Here is a 26,166-nt window from a genome sequence, read left to right as displayed (position 1 = left end):
TTATGAATCTGCAGTGTATAAATTATGAATCTACTGTATATAAATTATGTATCTACGGTTTTAGAAATTATGAATATAAAGTATAGATTTTATGAATCTACAATATAAAAATTATGAATCTACAATATAAAAATTATGAATCTACAGTACAAAAACTATGAATATGGAGCACGGTTCCACAACATAACGTTCCATCCTTATTTCTTTCTAATTTGGTTTAAAAGTTCTCTTTATTGTTCAGTAATTATTGTTTGCCTTTGGAGTGTACCTAACAACAATATTAATTAAGTTAAGTTGACCTAACATTATCATTAATTGCGCCGAATGTGAAAGTAAATTGCACAAAGGGTTCACCTTTTAAACTTTATAATTTACTCAAATAGCTTTTTCTATTTGGTTTAATGATTCACCTCTTACTATTTAGGAGTTTAAATTTTATGGTTTAGGTTTGGATTTAGTTTTCTGGGGTTATCAACAGATACACATTTTAATTTTATTTACTTGCACTCTATAGTGTTAAAAGTTGTACTTTATAGTATCGTTACTTGTACTTTAAAGTTCGAGTTGTTTACAACAGTGTCACCATAATTTTTTTTATAATTACTTATGATCCATTAAATATTTCCAAATATACGACTCTAATTGGTTCCTAATTTTCTTATTGGCCCTAGATATGATTGCGATTTTGGTTCCAATTTTGAAGGGCTATTTCACAAGTATAGGAAATGAAAAATCAGAACTAGTAGTTCTGGTTTGAACAGCAATTCAAGCCTCTTTTTTTTTTTTTTTTTTTTTTTTCTTAATCCAATTCAAAATTAGAATTGACGGTCCTGATTCTGAACCGTCCCTACAGTTTCGATTTCATTGTTCTTTTCAAAATGTTAAATCTCCAACTTAATGGCTCCCCGCGCCCCGACCATTTGGGATGATGGATGTAAATTATAGTAACTCAGCTGAAAGGTTATACATTGCCGCTGATGAGACTTGATCTCGTGTCATTGTTTCTATACTTCACCTATGTGACCAACTGAGTTGCCCTTCCGATTTCAGTTCAATTGTTACAAGTATCCGATTTAGTTAGAATCGAACCGTAGTCATTCTTACAATGTGTATGTATGTATACAATTCTACTTATGTAAAGGTGCATAAATCTATATGAGATTGAGTAATAATAAACGTCCTATAACATGTAATGAAGATGTGCTTTTATAGAGTTGCACGGCCTTAGCTCAATGATTTAGTAGACAGTATTTGGAAGAAGAGCTCAAAGTTTGAATTTCAGTGGTGAAGTTGACAAATTCTTTGTACACACAAATATTTGGTCATGTTTACTGAGCCGTTGAGTCACAGCCGAAATATGAAGGACTCTTTATTGGGGATTTAATCTTTTGGGAGAAGATTCGCTTTTATAGAGCACCATAACATATTTGCATATCAAACAGGTTTATCCTCAATACTTGATAAAAATTCAACCTATTGAAGTAAAGTAAAATTTATATAATTCATACTCTTGTTGAGCATATACCATTAATATGCAATCCAACTATTAGCTGAGATGGAGCAAATGCTTCAATTACTCTCACTTAGTAATAATGGAGTTCTCTCCTCACAAAAAATACCCATATCTATGTTGGAATCCCAATAATTTGATCATTTTATAAACATCGACCCAATTTAACACGTGAGGTGTCCCCCTCCCCCATACATCCTAGACTGTTCTAGAAATCATCCGGCAAAGAAGCTTATAGAAAAATCTCTCCTCTGGAACATTCCCCATTTCCCTTTTTATCTCGCCACTCCATCTTTCATTCCACAACTGAAACTCGTCTCTTCCATTCAATCAAGGTAGCTTTTCTCCAGTCTCCTTTCAATTTTCTGCTTCGACGATCAAGAATTCTGCTTATCGATCGTTCGGTTCCTCTAATTTCTTGATTTTCCGTTCTGGGCAGGGCAAAATAAATTTGTGAAACAACGTACGGGCGTCGGAAATGAGCGCAGTGGTGGACGCGATGGCCCAGCTCCTCAACATCCCGGAAGTGCTAGAGAGAATGGTGTCGTCGGAGTACCGGGCACCGGACGGCGGGGAGAGCCGGGGAGTCGGTAGCATTCCCGCCGACATCCTCGACACCCCTAAGGAATACGTTTTCTACCTCGACGTTCCCGGCTTATCCAAATCCGACATTCAGGTATTTTAAAGTATTATTAAAATTCTTCCGAGAGGCTGAACTCCAACTCTAAAGACCTCCGCACTCCGACCAAACAGAGCATATTTGGGAGGATGTAAATCATGGTAACTTAATTGAACATAAACTACAGAGGTTAGACTTTTGCTCTGCGCACAAGGAGCTCCTCACTTTAAGAGGTAGCTCTCACACTGCCTCCCTGGTCATTCTTCCAACTTTTCACCTGACCAGTTGAGCTACTCATGCCAGTATATTATTAATATTAATTATAGTGGTGATAGAGATACATATGAGAGATTCAATACAAAACAGATGAGATAGATGTTAAAGTGATTGGGGAATTGAATTGGATCAGGTGGGCGTGGAGGATGAGAGGACGCTGGTGATCAAAAGCAACGGGAAGAGGAAGCGGGAGGAAGAAGAGTGCAAGTATTTGAGGTTGGAGAGGAAGGCGGCGCCGCAGAAAGTGGCGAGGAAATTCAGGTTGCCGGAAAACTGCAACGTCTCCGCCATTACCGCCAAGTGCGAGAACGGGGTGCTCACTGTGGTGGTGGAGAAGCACCCTCCGCCGCCCAAGTCCAAGACGATTGAGGTGCCCATCTCCTGACCGATCGATCGAGAACACGCCCGCCAATTCTAAGCTGTTTGCATCAATTCCTAGTTTACTTGTTTAATCGGATTATGATGTAGTAGTAGTTTCTGAGTTCCATGCTCCCATATGCAAACTTGTGTTAAGTTTCATGATTGTATAAACGCGTTTTTGTATCAGCGGAGAAAGGAAAGAACTAAGGAAATGATCATTTTGCCTTTATGAATGTCATTATTAGAGTTCTACTAAATTACTTTCTAAATTTTATTCCCTGGTTCTTGATGTGGCGACAAATTATTGTGTGAATCATGATTCATATAACTTTGTAAGTGGACTATAAAAGAAATTACGTTTTTAATATATTAAAATTATATTTTTTGTGTATTAAATGTACATTATATAAATAATATAATTGTAATATTTAAATAATAAACATTTTTTGAATATAATGTTATTTTTTTTAATATACTAAATGTATGATCCATACAATTTTTGTTAAAAATTTTTTAAAAAAATGATCTATACAATTTGTGTGGACCATGGTCCACACGATAATGATGGGTAAACGGTAAATGTCGTGATGGGCCCAACCCGGCAACGCAGCCCATAGTCGAAAACACCTCTAATGGGCGAAACATAATAATGGATTAGGGTTTTAAGTAGCCCAGAGACTCCTTCAGCTCAAACAGTTGCAACTCAATTCTGACTTCCTCTCATCGTCATCACTCTCTCCATAAACCCTTAGCTAGTAGTGCAGAACGAGCAAGCGGAGCGGAAATGGCGACGACGCAGAGATCCTTGTCCACTAAGGAGGCTGATATTCAGATGATGTTGGCTGCCGAGGTCCAACTCGGCACCAAAAACTGCGATTTTCAGATGGAGCGCTATGTCTTCAAGCGCCGAAACGATGGTAATATCTCTATATATACGTCTGTACGCGCATGCATGTATGTATTTTTGCTTATATTTGTGCACATATGGAAGTTTGCAGCATGGTATTAGACACACATACATTATTGAAAGCATGTTCATATTTAATTCCGTTATCTATTTATGCTTAGCGACATTGATGATTGTTTTTGCTGGTTTCTGAAATCATGAGTTGTTGATTTGTGATCTATTTCGTGTGAACTCGTTATTTCTCGTTTTCATTATGTCATATTTATTATTTGAGATCAATGTGTACTTGCTAGAGTGTGATCATCTACAATTCAGGTTCGACTATTTATTAGATTGTTTGAAGGTTAATTGGTTATTTAGTTTTACATCTCAGAGTTTCTGTAGGGATTGCTTTCACAGTTTGTCGTTCCCCAATAAATTTCTTTAAACATTTCTACAGTATGACCAATACATTTTAATCTGCATTCTCTTGCAGAGATAAGTTGTACTTAGTTTTCTTTCTGATATGGTTTTGTCATGTTGAATGCATCTTATGTAGGGTTTCTATTATTCTTTTTTATTGTGATTGACAATTAGAGGATGTAAAACATTGATAGCATCTAATTTTTTATGGCTTGATTTTTGCTGGATTTTTCATGAATGTTTCGTTAGGTGTTTTACTGAAAAAGACTTCGATATATGCTACATGTCTACATCAAGTGTTTCTTATATCTATTTATATTAATTTGAGTAGGAATTTACATCATTAATCTCGGTAAGACTTGGGAAAAGCTCCAAATGGCTGCCAGGGTCATTGTTGCAATTGAAAATCCTAAGGATATTATAGTGCAGTCAGCTAGACCTTATGGGCAAAGAGCCGTCTTGAAATTTGCCCAGTACACTGGAGCTAATGCCATTGCAGGACGTCACACGCCTGGGACATTCACAAATCAGCTCCAGACATCATACAGTGAGCCTCGTCTTCTCATTCTGACAGATCCACGGACTGATCACCAGGTTGTTACACGTTTCGTCATTGTATTGATAATTACCAAACTAATATAGTATTTAGTGTAGTACTGTTTCTAAAATTTGTTTGCAACTCTATGCAGCCTATCAAGGAAGCAGCACTTGGGAACATCCCTACCATTGCATTCTGCGACACTGATTCCCCCATGCGGTATGTGGATATCTGCATTCCTGCTAATAACAAGGGGAAGCACAGCATTGGTGTTCTATTCTGGCTTTTAGCAAGAATGGTTCAACAAATGCGTGGAGCTGTTGCTCCTGGACACAAGTGGGATATTATGGTAAATTGAAAGTTCGGATTTCTTGAATTATTTTTATTCTCTTGTTTCGCAATATTAATTTTTTGTGCCTAGATGGATATATTGTTGTTTCTAGTGTTTTTGCTATCTTTTTGAAATCTCATATTTTGATATTGCTTCTTGGTAGGTGGATCTGTTCTTCTACAGGGAGCCAGAAGAGGCAAAGGAGAAAGAAGAAGAAGAAATGCCTGCCATTGCTGAATATACGGATTATGCTACCACAACACTTGGTACTGAATGGTCTGCAGCCAATATTCCCGACAGCCACTGGTCTGGTGATGCTGCCCCAGTACCTGTAGTTACTGGAGAAACTGGTAAGTTACCACTTCATTAATTTGGCAAAATTTGATTAGGGTTCATTCATTGTTTGTCCAACGCTAACTTAGAACCTCTTTCTATACACGATTTGATTTATTATGATGTCACATTTCCTTTTATGGGTAGTTGTCTAAATTCATTCTGCTTCTATAAATCATGTGAGTTTCAGCCGCAGTTGATGGTGGTTGGGATGCAGCAGCTCCACCAGATATACCAGTTCCTGCCGGAGTAGATGTTGTGGCAACAGGTTGGGATTCTTGATGGCATATTTTGGAGATCTCTACTTTTTCCTCTTCCATAGAATGTTGAGTTGGTAAAAAGTATCCCACCAAATTTATAGTTCTTTTTAGTTGCCTGAAAATTTTGACTAGTTTTGATCGTCCCTCAGGCTTCATGTTTTCAAATTTATTTTCCTAATTAAATCATTATTCAGTTTTTACTGGGTGTAGTCGAAATTGGAAGGTGAGAGAGTGAGACTATCTATCCAACCTACTTCACCTAAAATCAAGTTCTCACCTAATGGCTCATCCTTTCTTCTTCCCACACGGCACACCAACACAATCTAAAGAGTTCTGTGTTATTTTGTCAAATTCCTTGAAAAGTTCATCTAGAAACTTCCAGCTGTCGGATGATGGAAAAACTTTATAAACGTTACCCTAAGGGGGCGTTTGGTTCGGGTTATCTAAGATAATCAAGGTTATATTTAGTTGGTTATATAAGATTCCTATGTTTGGTTGGAGTTATGCAACATTCCCATGGAATAAAATTTACCCTCCACATCATCTTTTTCCCTCTTTTGAAGGGAATGTGATTCCCTTAGAATTCTTAGGTATTAAAAGATTCCCTTGGCATTTTACTAACTTTGCCCTTCACTATCCATCACATTGCTTTGTTTTTTACCGAAAAGTTAAAAAAAAAAATTCGAAATTAACCTTTCGGTTAAAGCAATCAAGCTAAGTTCACTTTGCTTAACATGAAAAATCAACTTTGTAGAAGCCACATTTGAATTTGTAGAAATTAAAGAATCTGTATGTATGAAGCCACGAGTCAACTTTTCGGATAAAGGAATGAATATATATATATATATATATATATATATATATATATATATATATATCAAATTTTGTATGGTTACATGCATTGGAATATTGAAATGCATTAAAATATATTGGGGGTATTAAAGTAAAATAATCATTATAACATAAATAACAATATTTCAACCAAACATGTTTATATTATATAACTCAGTTTTTACCAAACACAGGAATCTAACATTCCCAGTAATCTAACATTCCCAGCAATCCAACATTTCCTAAGGTAATCTGACATTCCGTGAACCAAACGGCCCCTAAGGGGGCGTTTGGTTCAGGTTATATAACATAACCAAGGGAATGTGACATTCCAAAGTTCACATTCCGGTGTTTGGTTCATATTATCTTAGGGAATTTAACATTCCCAAGGAATGTCACATTCCCTCCACATAGGATTTTGAAGGGAATGTGATTCTCTTCAAAATCTTAGGTAATGTAAGATAACTTTGGTTATGTTAGTTTATTTTATATATATATATATATAAAATTATTTTTGTAATTGTATATATTTTTATTTTTATTATGTTATGTTAGCATATAAAATAATTTTGTTTCTCAAGTTCAAGTTTTTAGTTAATATTTTAAAATCATGTAATTATATATATGATACTGTTATCTTATTTATTTATTTTAATTTTTAAATATATTAAAATATGTTAAGGATATTATAGTGTGTATAAAAAATAACCCTAAACCAAACAGATTATATTACATACCTCAATTTTAACCAAACACAGGAATCTAATATTCTCAGTAATTTAACATTCCCTAAGGTAATCTGACATTCCGTGAACCAAACGACCCCTAAAGGAAATTGATGCTGATTTGTTTTGGTTGATCTACTTTACAAGTTATTAGCACAATACATTCAAGCAACTTTCATAATACACATCACATAATAAGAAGCAATTCGTTGGCGATCATCCTCCACAGAAACATTTAAATGGACGACGACTCAACAGTGTTTATTAAGGTTTCTTTAAATGCAGACACCATCATCCTAGCACCAGCAGGCTACAACCACAAACAAACCTCCTATAAGAACAAGGAGGAAAAAGAGGGAATTAAACAATAATCCTATTTTATCCTCCATATGCAGTTAATAAAAATACAGGACAATATCATCAATAAGTCTTTACTCACATTATGACATGATGATGATGATTATATACAACACAAACCAGAAAGGGGATGGATGCTCTGCATTTGCATCAGTTTATCTAGTAGATCTAGTAGACATCCCCCATTAAAGAAGGAACATCATCAAATGACCAGAGATCTATGGCGTTTCCACCATCAGCATTAAGGTAAGTGTCAACTGATGAGTCCCAGTTTCCCTCCAGATATGGGATCTGAAGGAACTTCATCTCATCTTCAAAAGCCGAGAGCTCTTCAGACAGCTTCTCAACCGTGTTTTCCGTAGACTTCAGTTTCTTTTGTGGGTTGGTTTCCTGAATGAACTGAATCTCATCAGCAGCTTCAACAGCAGCCGACAGAGCAGAGGATATCTCTGGAGTCTGCTCTCCCCACCCATAATCAGTACAGTCCAAGGAATTCACAGGCGGTTTTTGGACAGTCTTAGAAACCGCCTTCCGTGGATTCACCTTGACAGCGCGCCTTGACGATTTTGTTTGAGTTTCAGCATCAGCAGGGAAATTCAACTTAGCTTTGTTGCCTCTGATCCTCCGAGCCTCAGTATCATAGGCTCTCGCCGCTTCTTCAGCAGTGTCGAAAGTTCCTAGCCAGACTCGAACACCTTTACTCGGATCACGGATTTCAGCCGCCCATTTGCCCCAAGGACGCTGCCTGATCCCCCTGTACTGATTTTTCCTCTTTCTCTTCATAGTTTGGTCAAAGTCCTTAGAATCCGAGCTGAAACCTTCATTTAGGTAAAGGAAATACATACATCAGAAGAGTTCTGGATTTAGCAACATCACGGATAACACAAAAATTACTGGATTTATCTTCGCGGATCTAGAATCTAAAATAGAAACGTGAGAGAGGAAATTGAATGTTACCGGAAGAGAGTCCGAAAGCGAAGGGTTTGACATCCACCTCTACGACCTCATCATCATCATAGTCATTGAAGTCCTGAAAATCAGCCTCGAATTCATTATCGAGGTCAAAAGCCGAGGATCGCAGGCCTCCGGAATAGTAGCTTCCTGCAAAATTCTTCTTCTTCTTCCCACCTGCGCTGCTCCGATCAGCGATTCCCCATAGCAACTCAGAGGTCAGCCGGCGCGACGTCCGGGCCGGCGGTTTGATATCGGAGATTATAGCACCACCGCACATCTCTAACTTTCTAGCTTGAAATCAAAAGACAAACTATTCGCAGAGATTTTTTCTTCGCAAAAAAAGCAATTTCGATTGAGAAAATTTGGTAGTTTTTACCAGTGAAGTTTCAGATGCAGCATTGGTTATATATACAAAGGGCAGTGGGTGACTATTTGAGGTGAAGAAAACGGCAGGAACGAGGTGAAGTCGGGCGAGTTTACAGGATTGCCCTTCTCAGAGGGGCGTAATTACTACTGAACAATTCTCTGTACCGAAATACCTTTTTTCGCGCGTTTGTTAAAATGGCAGTTAGCTGATTGTGTTAATTAGAGAGAATAAATAATTGATAATATTAGCTAATTGTAGAAAAGTGTTTGGTAAATTAGCTGTTAGCTGATAGCTGTTTGGTATAATTTTTTTATTTTTTTTTTTCAAAAAGTTAATTGAAAAAGTTGTTTGGAGTAGCTTTTTTAATTTTAGCCTTTTGGAGTTGCAAAAAGTTAATTAACCAAACATTTATATTGATATTTTAACTAAATCAAACAATTAATAATGATCAAATAAGCCAAAATTGGTTTATAAGTCAATTTTTTACCAAACAGGGCCATTATCTTACCTCAGAATGTTTACTATTCTAACACATATAAAATACATTATCTTACTATCAGAATGTTCATTACCTCTGATTAATTCCCCATTGAATTGTAATTAATATGGGGGATATGAATTGCAATTCAACAAAAATAAGAAAATTGCAATTCCTTCCAACCAAACATTGTAATTATGGTGGTTAAAGAATTATGATGTAATTGAATTGCAACTACATTTAATCAAATAGCCCATTTATGTTTTAAGTGATGTTTTAAGGTACATTAGACTAATTTTAAGTCCTTAAATAATTTATCTCCTCTAATACATTTTGAAAAAAAAAAAAAATTGTCTAACCAGTCATCAATTTTCACTTTTTCACCCTTACCTATACACTTTGCACATAAAGAGTTTTCATTACCCCTAATTAATTTTTTAGATTTTGGGTTTCCGATGATTTCATCCTAAGTGATGATTTATATGATTCATTATGTATATGAGTTTATGCTAAACTATTTCTAAGTTCTCATATTTCCAAGCGTTGTTGGGGAAGGGGGGATAAATTGTAGATGATCCTATCATTTTTTAGGTTTTCGCTTATATCTGCATACTTTATGTATAAGATATTTTTTATCTCCTTCGAGAATTAAGATTTACTCCAATAACAATGTGGGAGTTTGAATTAGCTGGCTCTACTAATGAATGGCTTTTACCAAACTTTGGGAATAGTTTCATCTTTCACTATTCCACCGCTAATTTTTGACCAAAAAACTATGCACTTTTTCTTGCCAGTAAATATTTCACGTGGGTAATTGGTAAATAATTAAATATTAAATCATGAAAAAGTAATGTTGCATTTCGGCTGGATTGTCCTCCGCAATTCTTATCCGATGTATATTACTTAAATTATGTGTGTCAAATGAAAAAATGGATAAGAATAATTAAATATGTAGAATAGGAAAGAAGAAGCGAATACCAAATTTGACCATAGAAAATAGAAGCTAGAGTGATAGATAGGAGGGGTCAAAAGGGGAATTGACTTGGAGAACAGCGATGAAGCCAGAGGTGCATGCATGCTGCATTGCTGCTTGCCAGGCAAGGGAAAAGACAAAATAGTCAACAGTTGAAAGTTGGTCGAGTGTGGGTCCCAATACAGTAGCTGTGGGCCCCAACTGAACGCGGATAGGACGGAGGGACGATCAACAACTTGGGCTTTTGGGCCGTGTCGTCCAACTCACGTTTTCCTTGATGCTATTGGGTGTTGTTGATATCTAGCGTGGTCCCCTGGACGACGTCGTTTTGCTCGTTATCGTTTCAGACTTTCATCAGTGCGATTCTCAAGTCCGCACGAGGATCGACGACAGTCCAGGGGTGACCACGCCCAACCTTCCACCTCATCCAATCATCAATTCATACATAAATGCATGATAAATTAGAAAAGATATTACTTATGCTATTATAAATACAAAATATTTATATCTATATTTTTGGTAAATAATTTTTTATTTATAAAAAAATATTACTATTTCTTATTTAAGAGCATCTATAACAATCTGTCTTCTCAATCGGGTTATTGTCGAGATGAATTCGTTGACGGTTATCGACATGATGCAAAATAACAACAGGGATGATGACTTTTACTGCCCATTATTAGAATATTGTAGCTCCATGGTCTCCAAGTTCGATAAAATTGCTTTCTTTCATACTTTTAGTGAAAAGAACCAGTGTGCCGATTTCTTGGCAAACTTGGGTCTTAAGAAGGATTGGGGCACTTCGATGTTCAACGATCCTCCAGAAGGTCTGCCGCAGCTGCTTGCCCGCGAAGCTGGAGGTGCTTGCACCTAAGAATTAGATAGTTTCGAGGCTTAGTTTCCCTTCAATAACAAAAAAGAGTTAATTTCATTTTTGGTCTTAGATTTATATGTAATAGTCCACTTTTGAGTCTTTTTTTTTTCCTTTTTTTTTTTTTTTTTTTTTTTTTTTTTTTTTTTCAAACCATCCACTTTTGATCCTAGTATTATTGTGGCATGACCATTTTTGATCTTCCATCAACAAAATAGTTTAAATTTCATTAAATACAAGAACATTTTAGTCTTCAATTTTGATTTTTTTCAAAAAAAAAACATAAAAAATATAGCTAGTCAACCTACTTTGTATAAAAATGATCGAAATGTCCTTGTATTTAATGTCATTTCAATGATTTTCTTAACGGAGAACAAAAAATGATCATGCCACAATAATACTAAGATCAAATGAGGATGTTCTAATAAAAATGGACTAAAGTAGTCTACCACTTATAAATCTAGGGAATTAACTAAAAAAAATAACAATAAGCCTTCTCAATGGTCGCAGGTTGTCAAAAATTGCTCAGAGGTTTTCGAAGGATCACCAAAACTCTTAGTGAGTTTAACATGTTTAAGAATTTAATTGCAACTTAACTTATTATTATTATTATTATTATTATTATTATTATTTTTATTTATTGCTTGGATCCACATTAATATAATTAGTATACATATCCATCAAAATAGTAATAACTTATTGAACAGGTTATCATACATTTAATTAAGATTTCTGGTTTAAGGAGCATTATTAGTGGAGTTTTGTTTTAGTTAGGAGTATCTACTTGACTTAAAGTGCTTATTTATTTATTTTTATATTAGATTTAATCCACAATTTTGATAGCATTTCTAGCTGTTTGTCATTCTCTGGTGGTCTAAAAATGTAAAATTTTTACTATTTATTATATATTTCTCTATCCAAAATTCCTTGTTTAACATATAGCACTATATTTGATCGATTAAAATAGTCCAATATCTCAACAAGCTTCTTATCTTAACATTAACTATACTCTTATAAGGTATTGGACTTTCTCAATTAATTTTGAGAAGAATAAACCTAGATTTATGAATATATATAATACTCCGTATATTAGAGCATCCATATCAGTTTGGTATCTTTCACGTTTTTTTATATAAGCCAACAATGAGAGAGAAGAAAGAAAAAAGAAAAACCTAACCAGCCCTGACCCAATTGACGCAGTTTTTTTTTTTTTTTTTTTTTTTTTTTTTTTTTAAGTAATTGGAAAAGCGCCAGTAGTATATGCGCCTGTCTTGGCGCGCTCCCAGCGCTTTATGCGCAGGGATTCAGTGTTGCAGTGTCTTTTCTCTCACATGGTGACCCCCACAAAAAATTTAAAATTGCAAGAGAAAAAACAATACCAACAATTTGTCCCCACACTTGTTAAAATTCCTTCTTTAGTTTTTTGGTTGTAAAAATTTAATAAAATCTACAAATACAGATGCTCTTAAATACTCTGTATGCAATTATTATTGTGTGGAGTATATTATCAAATTACGTACATTCAATATATAAATAATACATTTTTAATATATTAAAAAGGTGTACAGTATTAAGGGAAAGTTCATTAGACGGGTGTTATTAATTCCGACAAGCAATTACTTGAAGGGACGGATTTACTGGAAAAGGACAAGATTTGGATGAGAGATGAGATGGGGTCAATGAATATGAAATTATTAAGGCTTATCCACAGTGTCTTAATGTTGACGCTGCTCCACCCATCCACTTGCTCCTTCAATCTCAATCACTCGTCATTCATTATATGATTGCAATTTCTTTCCCCCAATTTCAGGTTCAATTAAGTATCCGAGCGGCAGGTACCTTCAACAATAAATGCAACCTCCGTCACTAGCTCAAATGATAAAGGGAAAATGACACTTTTTCCCCCTAAGTTATATACTTATAGCACTTTTCCCCCCTGAATTATTCAAGTGGCTATTTTTCTTCCTGAAATATTAAATGGACATATTTACCCTTAAAATAAATATTTCATTTATTGTTCTTCTCCAATAAATTATGACCACAATTTGGTTCAAACCAAACAGACACTATAGCAACCAAACTAAAATATTCTAATTACAATTTAGAATCGTGACCCAATATTTAGAGTTTATTAAAATCGCGAACCGGGACGGCCGCTTCATGTTCTGAACTGAAAAAAAAAAATAAAATACATTTATTGCTGAATTTATAGTATTTTTAATTAAAAATAAAATTTTAAAATAAATACGGTTCAAAATCGCGAACCGAATTCGGAACCGTGGTTCACGGTTCAGGATCCAGTTTATTCATTTCATAATTTTAATAAATTGAAATTCAAATATTGGGTTCTAGATTTGAATCATAACCGGAAACTTTTAATTCGATTGCTATAGCATCCTGTTCAATTCGAATCGAACCGTGGTCATCCCTACGTATACGCAATAATTTGTTGGAGAAGAAAAATAAATAAAATGTTTGTTTTAAGGGTAAAAATGTCAATTTAATATATCAGGGGGAAAATCTGCCACTTTTAAAATAATTGAGGGAGCTAATGTGCTTACATGAACAATTTAGGAGGAAAAAGTGCTATAAGTATATAACTTAGGGGGAAAAAGTGCCATTTTCCCAATGATAAATTATTTAATCTAAAGTCAACACTTCAACAATAAAATATGAGTTTAAGGGTGTGTTTGGTTCGCACATAGGAATCGGAATCGGAATGGGTATCAAATACTTGGTAATGGTAATGGGTTTTGGTGAAAGTATTTAACATGTTTGGTAGTAGGGTGGAATGAGAATGATTATTAATAGTAGTGCTTGAGAATGAAACCCTTATTGTATTTGGGTATGAGTTTTTCAATTGATGGGGTATTCGAAAACCATAGTAGTGTTCTAAAAATCTATCAACCAAACAACAACAATCACTTTCATACCCATTCCTATGTGCAAAACCCACCAACCAAACACATCCTAAATCTTATCAACATCTTGAAAGTATGGCTTCTCGAGTTAGGGTTTAGGAGTAAATTATTGTGTGGACCATAGTACAACACGGCATCGTTTTGATGTTTTTAAAAAAAAAATCTTGCTCCGCGCGCGTGTAAGATACTGAACATTCTGGAATAAGATAATGAATTTTATAAGTTAGAATATTATACTTTATATGTGTTAGAATAATGAAATTTATAGGGTAAGATAATGTATTTTATGAGTTAGAATAATGTACTTTATGTGTTAGAATAATGTATTTTATGAGTTATAATAATATACTTTATGTGTTTTTGGGTTGTGGGCTCTCTAGATTGAAAATTGGACTCCCTGAACTAGTAGAAGTGTGGAGCTGAATCTCTTTGTGTGCATACTGCAGAGTTAACAACATGGACCGACTGAAAAGTTGTTTGAATGACTCAAGATTTATCTCATCTAGTGACTCTTGACAAAAATTCGAGAAATCTAATCTATAAAAAGAAAAACAAAACACACAATAATTAAATGTAATAAATAAAGAAAGAAAAAATTTCATAGAATTCGAAATTTGGAAGAAGCCTCCTGCGCTCAGCTCGTGGCTAACAGCCGACCCTATGAGTGCAATCTCAATCAAATGCATTGATGAGCACAATAATGTGCGGAGGCGAAACTATACACTCTACATAGGGATGACAATTTCAACCTGTCCCGTGAATATTCATCAAATTCACTCTGTATAGATTGGATTTTTTTGGGATGATGATGGATGGTGAGGCGAGAGTGGGTCTTAACAAAATAAATTCCAATAGTTATGCTGTGCAACCGAATGCACCATGTGCATGGTGTACTCGATGCAAAACGATGTCGTTTTGACTAAAAACGCGCGTCCCACTTAAAAAAAAAAAAATTCAGGCTCGATTCTCGGCAATAGCATTATTGTAGATATATAGTTATGAATTTCTGGATATATAGTTATGAATTTATGGATATTTAGTTCATTCATTGTAGATATTTACTTCATTCATTCACTGTGGATATATAGTTATGAATTTATGGATATATAGTTATGAATTTTTAGATATATAGTTATGAATTCTGGATATATAGTTATGAATTTATGGATATTTAGTTCATTCATTGTGGATTTTTACTTCATTCATTTACTATGGATATATAGTTGTGGATTTTTACTTCATTCATTCACTGTGGATATATAATTATGAATTTGTGGATATATAGTTATGAATTTATGGATATATAGTTATGAATTTATGGATATATAAAAATGTTATTGCCGGGAATCGAACCTGATTTCTTTTTTAAGTGAGACGCGCGTTTTTTAACTAAAACGACGTCGTTTTGGACCGAATGCACCATGAGCATGGTGCATTCGGTTGCACAGCATAATTTGCGAATAAATTCGCTGTGGGTCGGGTTGAATTCAGGTTCTATATACAAAACCCGCCTAAAACCCATCTGACCCACCATGTGTGTGTATATATATAATAATAATATAAGTACTAGTATGTAGTTATTTAAAAAAGTTTATATAATTTTGTGTATCTTTTTTTTTATTATTATTTTTATCTAAAGTACTAAGTTTATTTTAAAAATTAACAATTTAGTTATTATATTTAAATATTTTTATTATTTTATGTTTTAGTATCACTAATGAATTTTATTATTTTATTATGTGTAAGTAATTTAAATATTATTTTTTGAAAAAAATAATAAGATAATATGTGGTGGGTATGCGTAGTGGACACCCGCACCCGGACAGGGTGGGTGGAGGAAATATAAGGTGGGTCGGGTGATGGATGTAGCCCTCCCCGACTTACACCCGACCCATTGCCATCCCTTGTGTACCATTGTTTATAATGTAAGATGAATTATTCATCATTTTTAATTATAAATTTTGGTTTGTTATATACTTATGTTTGTAGTCATATTTGAAGCACAAAGAATGGTTTGCTCGGCTGCTCCTGGTTAAGGATGGATGATGGGAGTGACTTATTAGTAGTCATATTTGAAGCACAAAGAGTGAATAGTACCTCCACTGAGGCTCGAATCCACGACTTTTCATATGAGCAAACAACTTAGTACCACTAAACCACAAGATCTTTGGCATAATACTTTTTTTATGCACTCATAAAAAGTATTACTCCATATATTTTAACTAAAAAATATTACATGTCTTAGAATGTGACGATCTCACATATAGATTATCCTAATCCAAGATATTTTACTTCCTAATTCAAGATATTTTACTTGGACGCAATTCTTTACATTTGCATTGCAAATCTGCTTTAATCTAAAAATTTTATGATAATGTAGTTGAATTCTCAAATATTTTACACTCTTGAACTGTAAAATGCCGGGGAGTTCAGTTGCCTCATCCTTAGATTTCATATTAAAGGAGTGTTAAATGTCGATGAATTCTACTATTTCGTGCTCACATTTTTAAACTAAAAATTTGCAATGCAGATATAGAAAGTTGCAACCAACAAAAATGTTTTGGAATTAAAAGAATATAGTTATTATAGAATATATTTTCCAATGATTAGGGACAAAAAAAAAAAAAGTAACTTGGATATAATCTTTAAAGACAAAATATGAGAACGAGTAAGAATTAGGGATAAAAATAAAAAGAGAAAATTTCAATTTTGGTCATATGACTATAGGGGTTTTGTTAATTTTAACACCTGACTTTCAAAAATGTCAATTTAGTACCTTGAGTATGTAATTTTTGTCAATTTTAGTCACTCCGGCCAAATTATCGGCCAAATTTCGCCGGAAAAAAGACAATTTTACCAGACTTCAAAAGACGATTTTGCCCCTCAAATTATAGACTAAATGAATGATTAAGTTTTTCTGATGAAATTTGACCGACAATTTAACCAGAGTGACCAAAATTGATAAAAATTGCATAGTCAAGGTACTAAATTGACACTTTTAAAAGTCAGGTGCTGAAATTAACAAAGCCCCTATAGTCATATGACCAAAATTGAAATTTTCTCAAAATAAAAATTAACTAATAATTTAAAGACAAACATTGCCTTTCTCCCTTATCAAGTTTTTATTGAATCATGATAAAATTGGTCCATTCACAATAATCAATAATAATAACAATCCCCCCCTCCCCCCAAATAGTGAATATAGTGATTTTAATAATGAAAAAAAAAAGAAAAGAAAAGACATTGTTCATTATCAATTTCTACTTTAAACGTAAAATCTATTTAAAAAATACTCCGTAACATTTAATACTATTCATCTAAAAACCTTTTTATTTTTGTTTAATAAAAAATTCATGTACAGTTGTACACTGATTAACAAAGTTTTCATTTTCGTACATTTTGTTTCATATAACGTTCTTCTCTCATTTTTTTCGATCATGAAGGAGGGGAGACGCTGAATTAAACATTAGCACATGTCGCTCTAACGTCTCGCAAGCTAGCTCGATTAAAAAATTATTATTATTATTATTATTGTTATTATTATTATTATTATTATTATTATTATTATTATTATTTTGACCCAAAATTATGATCGGTGAGCTTAAAAGATATTGTATAACACTCTCATCATATTTTATAGATATAGAGATATTTTAAATTACTATCTAAACAAAATGAGTATATAATAAAGAAAGGTCAAAGGTATAGTAGATAAAGAAAAGTGACCCTAGGGTAATATTATTATTATTAGGGTCTCTACTTTAGAATACAAGTGGGCAAATGGATATAACAATGCCAATATAATAATAATAATAATAATAATAATAATAATAATAATAATAATAATAATAATAATAATAATAATAATTATTATTATTATTATTATTATTATTATTATTATTATTATTATTTAGTCAAGTAGATTTGATATAACAAAAATGTTCACAATATCAATATTTATAGGAGTAATTTAAAATTATTATATAAAAAAGAATGTTTTATACAAAAATAAAGAATAATAGGTATAACCAGTTAAGAAAAATCTGACCCCAGCCCTACAACAAGGTCACTATTCTCGAAGTAAGTGGCCGACAAGTGGATATAACAGCTTGAATAATAATATTGGTATTTAATAATCAACTAGGTTGGTAATTAGTGTTTTTCTAGATGTATTGTACGAATAATTTTGTCTTTTAATATTGATTGATCGAGTTAAGGATTATCGTGCGTGGTTTGTATTGTAAAATTAATACTATAATATTTCTTTATGCCATTGATTTGTGTCCAAATTGGTGAAAAGAATAAAGAGGGCCAACAAGTTGTTGAAGATGCAATGCACAAGAAATTAAATAATGGCAACATGGAACTATATAATGTTAATAAATTTAGGTTTGCCATGATGTTTGGTCTTTCGTATGGCCAACCACATAAACCACTCTTGGCTCTTAGTTTAGTGTTTCACCGTTACCTATTAGCCCCGTATATGAAATTATCTTTCCATTTTAGACGCAAAATATACTTTGTGCTCGTATCTGTTGATTTGAAAATGATGCGGGATGACACTTTAAATTCAATTCTTCAGAGAATTTGAAAATTTTCATTTATATCCATTAGGAATGCGAACCGAGTGGCTCATGTGTTAGCTCGAGCGACATGTTCACACACTGGTCTCGCCGTGTGGGAGGCTATACCACCACCTTGTGTTGCAGCTTTGCTTTGATTAATTCCATTGGTTTTTACTATCAAAAAAACTATGAAAACAATCAAAAATCAAAATGACAATAAATTTTCAAACATTTCATCAAAAAATTACAAATATTCAATTTAACAACTCAAACAAGTTTTTTTTTTTTTTTTTTTTTAAGGTAATAACTGAATGCATTAATAATCAATCAAATGAGAAATATAGGCCGGTGGCACACACAATCACGATCCCAGGACAGAAGAAGAACCAGTTGTCCGTACTAACACGTGAGCTACATGATTCAATTTAACAATTCAAACAAGTTAATCAATAAAGCTTCATTATAGTAGATCAGCGAAGCAGATGAGATATAGCGAATTTTGAAAAATCAAATTCACATTAGTTCGTTAGTGGATGATTTTCACTAGATGGATTCACAACAGAGTATATTTGATGAATTTGTGAACACTCCTACTTTATATGTTTATGTATATAATCATTCGAAAATCAAACCATCTTCGTCTTTGGAATATTGTTTTGTTGTACAAGTGGCTCATCCGGTTTTGGAAAACAAGGGTCTATTGGATGTATATGTTCTAAGAGTTACTATATAGTATATTTTAAGTATATTTTATTTAATTCAAATAATATAATAAATGCTATTTATTTATTATATTATTTTGAGTTGATATATTATAAATTTAGTCCATACAAATGGTTAGCAATTTCTCATTCTTAAGAGTTAAAATATGAGTGACAAAAAATAGAGTTTATTCCGTGCATACTCTCAAGTAATGGTTGCGAATATTCCTTGCACCTTATAAAATTAAAATATGAGTGACAAAGAATTAATTAGTTAATTAATATTGTAAAATATTCATAATTATAGAAATTATAATTGGCCATTTGAATTCTATCAAGACTAACACATTATCTAATTTATTATTTTAGATATAGTAAACATTGCATGATCGTTGTAATAGTGACATTATTTGTGGAACGATTGCATTACACGATCGTTGTAATAGTGATCATTTTATTATCAACTGGGTAGTAATGACATATTGCTAAGTTTTATTCATGGTTTACTCGATTAGAATAAGAATTTCTAGAGAGTTTTATTATTGATTAATCGTGTCTAAAAAGTACATGAATGGATATATTTATAGAGATATAAGAGATATTAATTTCATTTCTTAATTCCTTACATTTATGAAAAAACTCAATGAACTTAGGTTGCGTATATCCCGTTGACTTAGCTTCTGTTTGGCAGAGTTTATTTAGGAGCTTATAACTTATTTTAAGTTACTAATAAGTAGCGTTTCAAAATAAGTTAGGAGCTTCCAATTTTTTTTTCCATTTTTATCCTTATTATTTTAAAGAAATAACATCATTTACCATTCCCAATTAAAAATCCTTTACTTCTCATTTATCTTTATTTGCAATTTTTGCGACAAATCTATTATTATTATTATTATTAAACATTTTTAAAGAAATGACAAATCCTTTATCCACACCTTTATCGTTTATTATTATTATTATTCTTTTAAGATTGATTATTTAATATATATGATGAATATGATGAAGATGTTATGGATGCTAGATCGTGATTATACTAATAGTTAAATTTTAATATGTAAACAAACTATTTTAAATTTTTTGAAGATGTCATTTTTAGTCTTTTTACATTTATCAACTTATGAAAAAGCTAATTTTATCAAACACTTTCAACCATAACAACTAGCTTAACAGCTCTTAAGTTTTCAGCTTTTCAGCTAGATTTGCCAAACAAAACCTTAAATAAAAAATTCTAATAGATAATTCTCACCGAGATTCAAACTTGAAAACCTTAATTATTACACTAATTAACTACCCCACCAATGCCACTTATTTCTTAATTGCCAATGACAAAATCTTAAACCCTAATAACATTAAAGAATTTTCCTCAAAGAAATTAATTTACTATACTTTTTGTAATTCTGGAAGTGACACTCAACTTCTAAACAAAGAACAAAAAAAACTAATAACATTTTTCACACACACACAAAACTAACTATTTTTTTTAGTTTTATTTTTCACACACATGCACTAGTTTCACTATAGCAATACCAAAGTATCATTTTAATTTTACTATAGTTTCATTTGACAATATACATTATTACAAAAGCTCTATTGTGGTCTTGTTAATTTGACTTTAAAAACTATCAATTTAGTCCTGTAACTATGCAATTGTCAACACATTTGGTCCTCCCAGTCAAATCGCCGGTCAAATGTTACCGGAAAAACGTAATTTCTTTAAAATTCTTTATTCATGGGGCAAAGTAGTCATTTTAAGCCAAATGTTCTTCTTCTCCCTTCTGCGCCTGCGGGAAAACAAAACCCAGGCAACCCACTGGAAAATCAAAATCAATAATCAACTTGCTTGAAGAATTACTGTATGAAATATGATAATTTTGCCTGAAGTATCGAAAATTAGATCAAAATAACTAAATGTGATAATAATTTAAAAATCTTGAGACAAAATGGATCAGTTGTTAACTAATGTTTTTGCAGGGGATGACGATGTTAACGTTGTCAGCATCCGTACACGGGCTAAAGCCGGTCTCCGACGCTGCCGGAAACACTTGCCACCCGACGAGCCTCCAGAGAGGGGTTTTATACCAGATAGCGTTGGGCACCGGCGGGATCAAGCCGTGCGTTTCGTCCTTCGAGGCAGACCAATTCGACGATTCCGACGAGGCAAAGAAGGAGAAGAAGAGCAACATTTGGTCGTGAGGACCAAATGTGTTAATTATTGCATAGTTACAGGACTAAATTGATAGTTTTTAAAGTCAAATACTCAAATTAACAAGACAACAATAGTCACATGACCAAAATTGTAATTTTCTCATTAGTTTAATTATAGTAATGTTGAAATTTTATTTTAATTACAATTCATGTTCATTTGACAATATATGTTACTGTATAGCTTTGAATTTTAGTTTCATTTTTCATGCACACTAGTTTCATTATAGAAAAAACTAAAATATCATTTCAATTATAATACAATTTAATTTGACAATAGCACGCTCTATTTTTTAAGTTTCATTCTTCACACACAATACACTAGTTTCATTATAGCAATACTAAAGTATCATTTCAATTCTACTATAATTTAATTTCATTCAACGATCATGGTTCACACAATACTGTATGGACCATGGTCCACTGTATATCGAAATACCTCTTGGGCTTCTTATTGTAGGGCCAATGCGCCAGCCAGCCAGTGTGGTGGTGAACAGGCTGTGCTCTAAGCCAAGCTGTTTACCTTGTAGACGGAGGAGATATAGAAACTGTGTCGTGCTTGATTCATAAGATTCTATAATAGCATCAGTATCTGATTTCACTTAGCCTGCCTCTCCCATGACTTTCCGAACCAACCAACCCGGATCTGCCTTCGCAAGTCTCTCTGCATTTTGGGAACAGGCATGCAGCAAAATCGAGCAATGGATCTTAGAAAAATTTCACTTTGAAGCACGACTCCTATAATGTATAAAAACGTTCAATAATTATTTTTTTTAAAGATAATAGTTTCATTTCTCACTTAGGCTGAACGAACTTAGGTTGGTTATGGCTATAGTATCATTCATACTCGCTTAAACACTAGTGGATACCATAGACATCATTCATACTCAAGTAAGATCACAAATTTTACAACAAAATGGATTACAAGTGGTATAAATATGATGATGAATTAAAACACAAAAAACGTTGTTTGAAGTTACAAATGGTAAACAAGTATAAAACTAAACACCAACACACTGTGACTCATGGCTTAATGAGTATTAGACTTTTAAAAATTTGTGGTAAAATGGCATACATTCCGTGACACATATATAACATCATATATAAAACTAATGTAGATTCAAATATTGTTTTCTCGTTACACATTGTCAATAATAATTATAGAAATTGCTGTGAAATAACATTTAGTAATGATCTTCACGTACATTTTACTTGACAATTTTTTTCCATAAAAAGTTAATTAATATTCTTTTTGCAATACAAATGAATCTTGATCATGGCCGTGGGCAAACATGGTCACTAGAATATTTTGCTCCACACCCGTAACAAAATTCCTGCCCACACCTACAAAACATTCAGATTTGCAATTTAACCAATAAATCAAAATTGTTATTGTTATAAAAAACCAATAAATCAAAATTCTACTCAATTTTCTACAATATAACATATCCATAGTATCTTTTCCCAAAAGATTGAATCCACAATTTCAGACCAAGAAAACATTTGAGAAGATGTAAATCACAATAATTCAATGGCTCAACAAACAGAGTCAAATGCTGCTCCCAGTGTGCACAAGAGATTTATCTACTTTGGATATAATCCCAATACTATTAGTGCCGAGATTCGAATATTGGTCTCTTTCACCAATATAATTTATTGAACTATTAAACTAAGTATGTACAGGCAATATATCAATAACATCTTATCAATATGATATGTTAACCTTTGATTAAAATGTGACTCAAACCTGTGATATTAAGTGTTAATTATAACACAAAAGATATGTAACTTTCAAAAAAAAAAAGATATGTACCTGCAAGAAATGTGCAGACAACCAGCATTCTTTTCAACATAAAACCTGCAACAAGGGCATCGCCTCCATTGTTTATCCTTAGCCAACTCCATTAACATCACGTCTTCTCTCCCCCTCTCGTCTTCATTCAGCAACTGAAACTCCCGGCAATCTATTCCAGCGTGCCACGCCACCTTGCACTGAGCACAGAACAATCTCCGGCAGGTCGGACACTCGGAAACCGTCACCGTCTCGCTGCCATCATCCACCATCATCGCCGAGCAATCCTTGTAAGGACAGTAAAATTTCTGCGAAGCAAGTATCAGCGATTCGCACAGCGCAGTCTCCCAGCGTTCCAACACTTCAGTGGGAATGATCGAACGGCAGTGCTGCGGTTCGATGATTCCCTTGCAGGAGACGTCGAGGCACTTGACGGCGCTCACGTTCTCCTGAATCTTAGCGGCGACATGACCGCCGATGCACTCCGAGCAGTATGAATGCCGGCATGAATCAATTCTGAACATTTCGTCTCCCGTCTTCGTATCCATGCAGATTTCGCAGAACGCTTGAGAAGACTCTCCGGCTTCCGCTTGCCTACCAGGTGTTTGTGTTTTTGCTGCACAGGACATTAGAGCCTCTTGCAGTTGCAGTTCCTCTGCATATTTCTCATCTGAAATGGGAAAGATTTCGTCTTCATCGTATAGAGCAGAGAAGTAGAAGTCATCCACATATGGATCGGAATCGGAAGCCATAACCTCTTAAGGACGATCCATATGCGAGTATGCCTTTTATAAGGTAAAGAAAATGTGAAAGATCATAGTAGTCTGGTTTGCAGATATTGAATTCATTAGCATATTGTTACTAGTTCCCAGGAATTCATTAATGCATTTTTTTTTGGTGATCTCAAGAGTCCTCCCTCTGAAATATAACCACTTTAAACATGTCCTAAAAGCTGCATTTAGTACCATAATAACATCCAAAATCTAAAGGAATAAGAATATGGCAATAGGAAACTATAATTGAGTGATCCAATTCAAAAAATATGTTATTAATCCCTAAACAACGCAACTCATGTAATTTAACTTAAAATGACATGTTTAGTCTGTACGTAAATATTTTCGATCCGAACAAAATTTATGCCATCACCTCCAAAATGTATGTTGAGATTTGCAATTTAGGTGAGAAATCAAATTAACCTCTATTACATAAGTGTCAAATGTGGTTAGGGCTCCCCAATTCATACAAACATTTGATTATACATACTTAATCAGGTTACTTTACATTCTGAATTCATCTTCTTCTTTTTTCTTTTTTTTTGCCATTTCTTGACCGAACGGTCAAAGGATGTTAAGGAATGTGTTGAGACGATTTTTGAAGCTCATAGTGCTATGGACCAATCTGAGCTCAAGCATACTTTGATTGCCTTGGATGTGGGTGATATTTGATTTCATTTTTTTCGTTAATTGGTAGAATTTTGATATGGAGAAGGTCAGCATATTAACATATTATTAAGTTGAACTTGGGTGAGTTGAATGTTACTGTTATAAATTGGCAGCATTGAATTTCCAGGTAGGAACGGAACCATAACATATTAAGTTGAACTTCGGTTGTTAAATCTTACAAAGGTTGCACACACCAAGAACAACTTCTCTCACACTTAATTATCAATCTTTGCATTGAATTATCAAGACCTACTATTCCTTTTACCTTCCTCCCTTCCGTAACCCCAAGAAAAATGTCTTTGACATAACAATGTAATATATGAAAATTATATTCTAGCTTTCTTCTTTATGTGTATACACAAAGGTTGTTGCTAACTATCTCATTGAGTGGACAAGCATTTGAGGATTTCTTCTTAGCCATATTGCTGAATATATTGCTATTCATATATACTTGGAAATCATCTCTTATATAAGTATTACATGGTTTACCAAATTTACATTTAATGGCTGTGTGGATTTTCAGCATCTTACTCTGTTGATTTTGGCTTTTTGATGATTGAACTGATTTTTAATTTTTTTTTGTTTGTTTGTAAAATTTCGAATGCAGTTGTGGAGCTCAAAATGTGCGGATGGTTCAAGGTACATAGGTACCTCCTTGAAGCAAAGTCCAAATCAATGTTTTAATAATTTGTAATTTTAAATATTTTGTATTAAACTTTCAAAAAAGTGACCTTCAAAAAAAACTTTCAAAAAAGTGTTATTTTAACTAATCGACAATATTAAATATCAATTCTTATTTTAATTGTAAATGCCCATATAATTTTGTCATGTTATTCTTCACGGATTGTTTAGTATTACAACAATATCTATCATCTACGACTCGATCACCACGGTCTTACTTGGGCTATATCATTGATAGCTGCAGGACTAGTATATTGGTTTTTGAGTACTGTTTAATTCGGTATGTCCCTAGATTAGATAATTATTTAGCTCATACTCTAGCATCTATTGCCTTTACTCAGACGACTATTATGTATTCGGACTCAAGTCCACCATGTGAAACTTAATAACATTAATACTTTTTGATATATCATAATTTCAATACGTAGAATCTTTAGTCTGTGCATCGCACTACTAACTGAATTCATAGCATTAACATAGTGTTACTATGTAACCAGCAAATCATTAATTAATTCATTTTTTGATGAGTTAAAGAGAGTCTTCCCTGTGAAACATAACACTTTAAACATGTCTTTAAAAATTGCATTTAGTACCATAAGCACAAATTAAAGAGATAACTAATTTAACACTTTTTTTGAAAGAACTAATTTAACACTTAGATAACCAAATTTAAACTTGTAAAAACTAAAAAAGATAAACTTAATTTACAATTCAAAACTAAACATGCAATTTTTCCTTTAAAAGCATGAATTGTATTATTCGTACACTTA

At 33.2% G+C, this 26,166-nt stretch overlaps 4 protein-coding genes across 5 annotated transcripts; 2 read left to right on the top strand and 2 right to left on the bottom strand.

The window, feature by feature from the left end:
* Positions 1 to 1,635: 1,635 nt before the first annotated feature.
* LOC109192229 (17.4 kDa class III heat shock protein) lies at positions 1,636 to 2,975 on the top strand. 2 transcript variants are annotated; one of them, XM_019342798.1, is made up of 3 exons: positions 1,636 to 1,845; positions 1,950 to 2,186; positions 2,539 to 2,975. In XM_019342798.1, exons 2-3 carry the CDS (start codon positions 1,989 to 1,991, stop codon positions 2,788 to 2,790), a joined length of 450 nt encoding a protein of 149 aa, XP_019198343.1. In that variant the 5' UTR covers positions 1,636 to 1,845; positions 1,950 to 1,988; the 3' UTR covers positions 2,791 to 2,975. The 2 variants fall into 2 exon arrangements, with proteins under 2 accessions (XP_019198343.1, XP_019198342.1); XM_019342797.1 differs by having other exon boundaries at positions 1,636 to 2,186.
* A 454-nt stretch (positions 2,976 to 3,429) lies between these two features.
* On the top strand, positions 3,430 to 5,734 carry LOC109192532 (40S ribosomal protein SA-like). Its single transcript, XM_019343212.1, has 5 exons — positions 3,430 to 3,682; positions 4,406 to 4,668; positions 4,764 to 4,961; positions 5,107 to 5,293; positions 5,467 to 5,734. The coding sequence occupies exons 1-5, from the start codon at positions 3,550 to 3,552 to the stop codon at positions 5,556 to 5,558; spliced, it is 873 nt and encodes a 290-aa protein (XP_019198757.1). The 5' UTR covers positions 3,430 to 3,549; the 3' UTR covers positions 5,559 to 5,734.
* Positions 5,735 to 7,254: 1,520 nt separating this feature from the next.
* LOC109192530 (ethylene-responsive transcription factor RAP2-12-like) lies at positions 7,255 to 8,879 on the bottom strand. Its single transcript, XM_019343211.1, has 2 exons — positions 8,407 to 8,879; positions 7,255 to 8,267 (listed from the first exon to the last, which is right to left on the bottom strand). The coding sequence occupies exons 1-2, from the start codon at positions 8,678 to 8,680 to the stop codon at positions 7,618 to 7,620; spliced, it is 924 nt and encodes a 307-aa protein (XP_019198756.1). The 5' UTR covers positions 8,681 to 8,879; the 3' UTR covers positions 7,255 to 7,617.
* A 13,846-nt stretch (positions 8,880 to 22,725) lies between these two features.
* On the bottom strand, positions 22,726 to 24,272 carry LOC109192208 (E3 ubiquitin-protein ligase RNF144B-like). The gene is made up of 2 exons (XM_019342776.1): positions 23,295 to 24,272; positions 22,726 to 22,825 (listed from the first exon to the last, which is right to left on the bottom strand). The coding sequence occupies exons 1-2, from the start codon at positions 24,023 to 24,025 to the stop codon at positions 22,756 to 22,758; spliced, it is 801 nt and encodes a 266-aa protein (XP_019198321.1). The 5' UTR covers positions 24,026 to 24,272; the 3' UTR covers positions 22,726 to 22,755.
* Between the last annotated feature and the right edge of the window lie 1,894 nt (positions 24,273 to 26,166).

This window comes from Ipomoea nil, unplaced genomic scaffold, assembly GCF_001879475.1.
Source record: "Ipomoea nil cultivar Tokyo-kokei standard unplaced genomic scaffold, Asagao_1.1 scaffold1770, whole genome shotgun sequence".
NCBI lineage: Eukaryota > Viridiplantae > Streptophyta > Magnoliopsida > Solanales > Convolvulaceae > Ipomoea > Ipomoea nil.
This window is presented reverse-complemented; position numbering and strand designations above follow the sequence as displayed.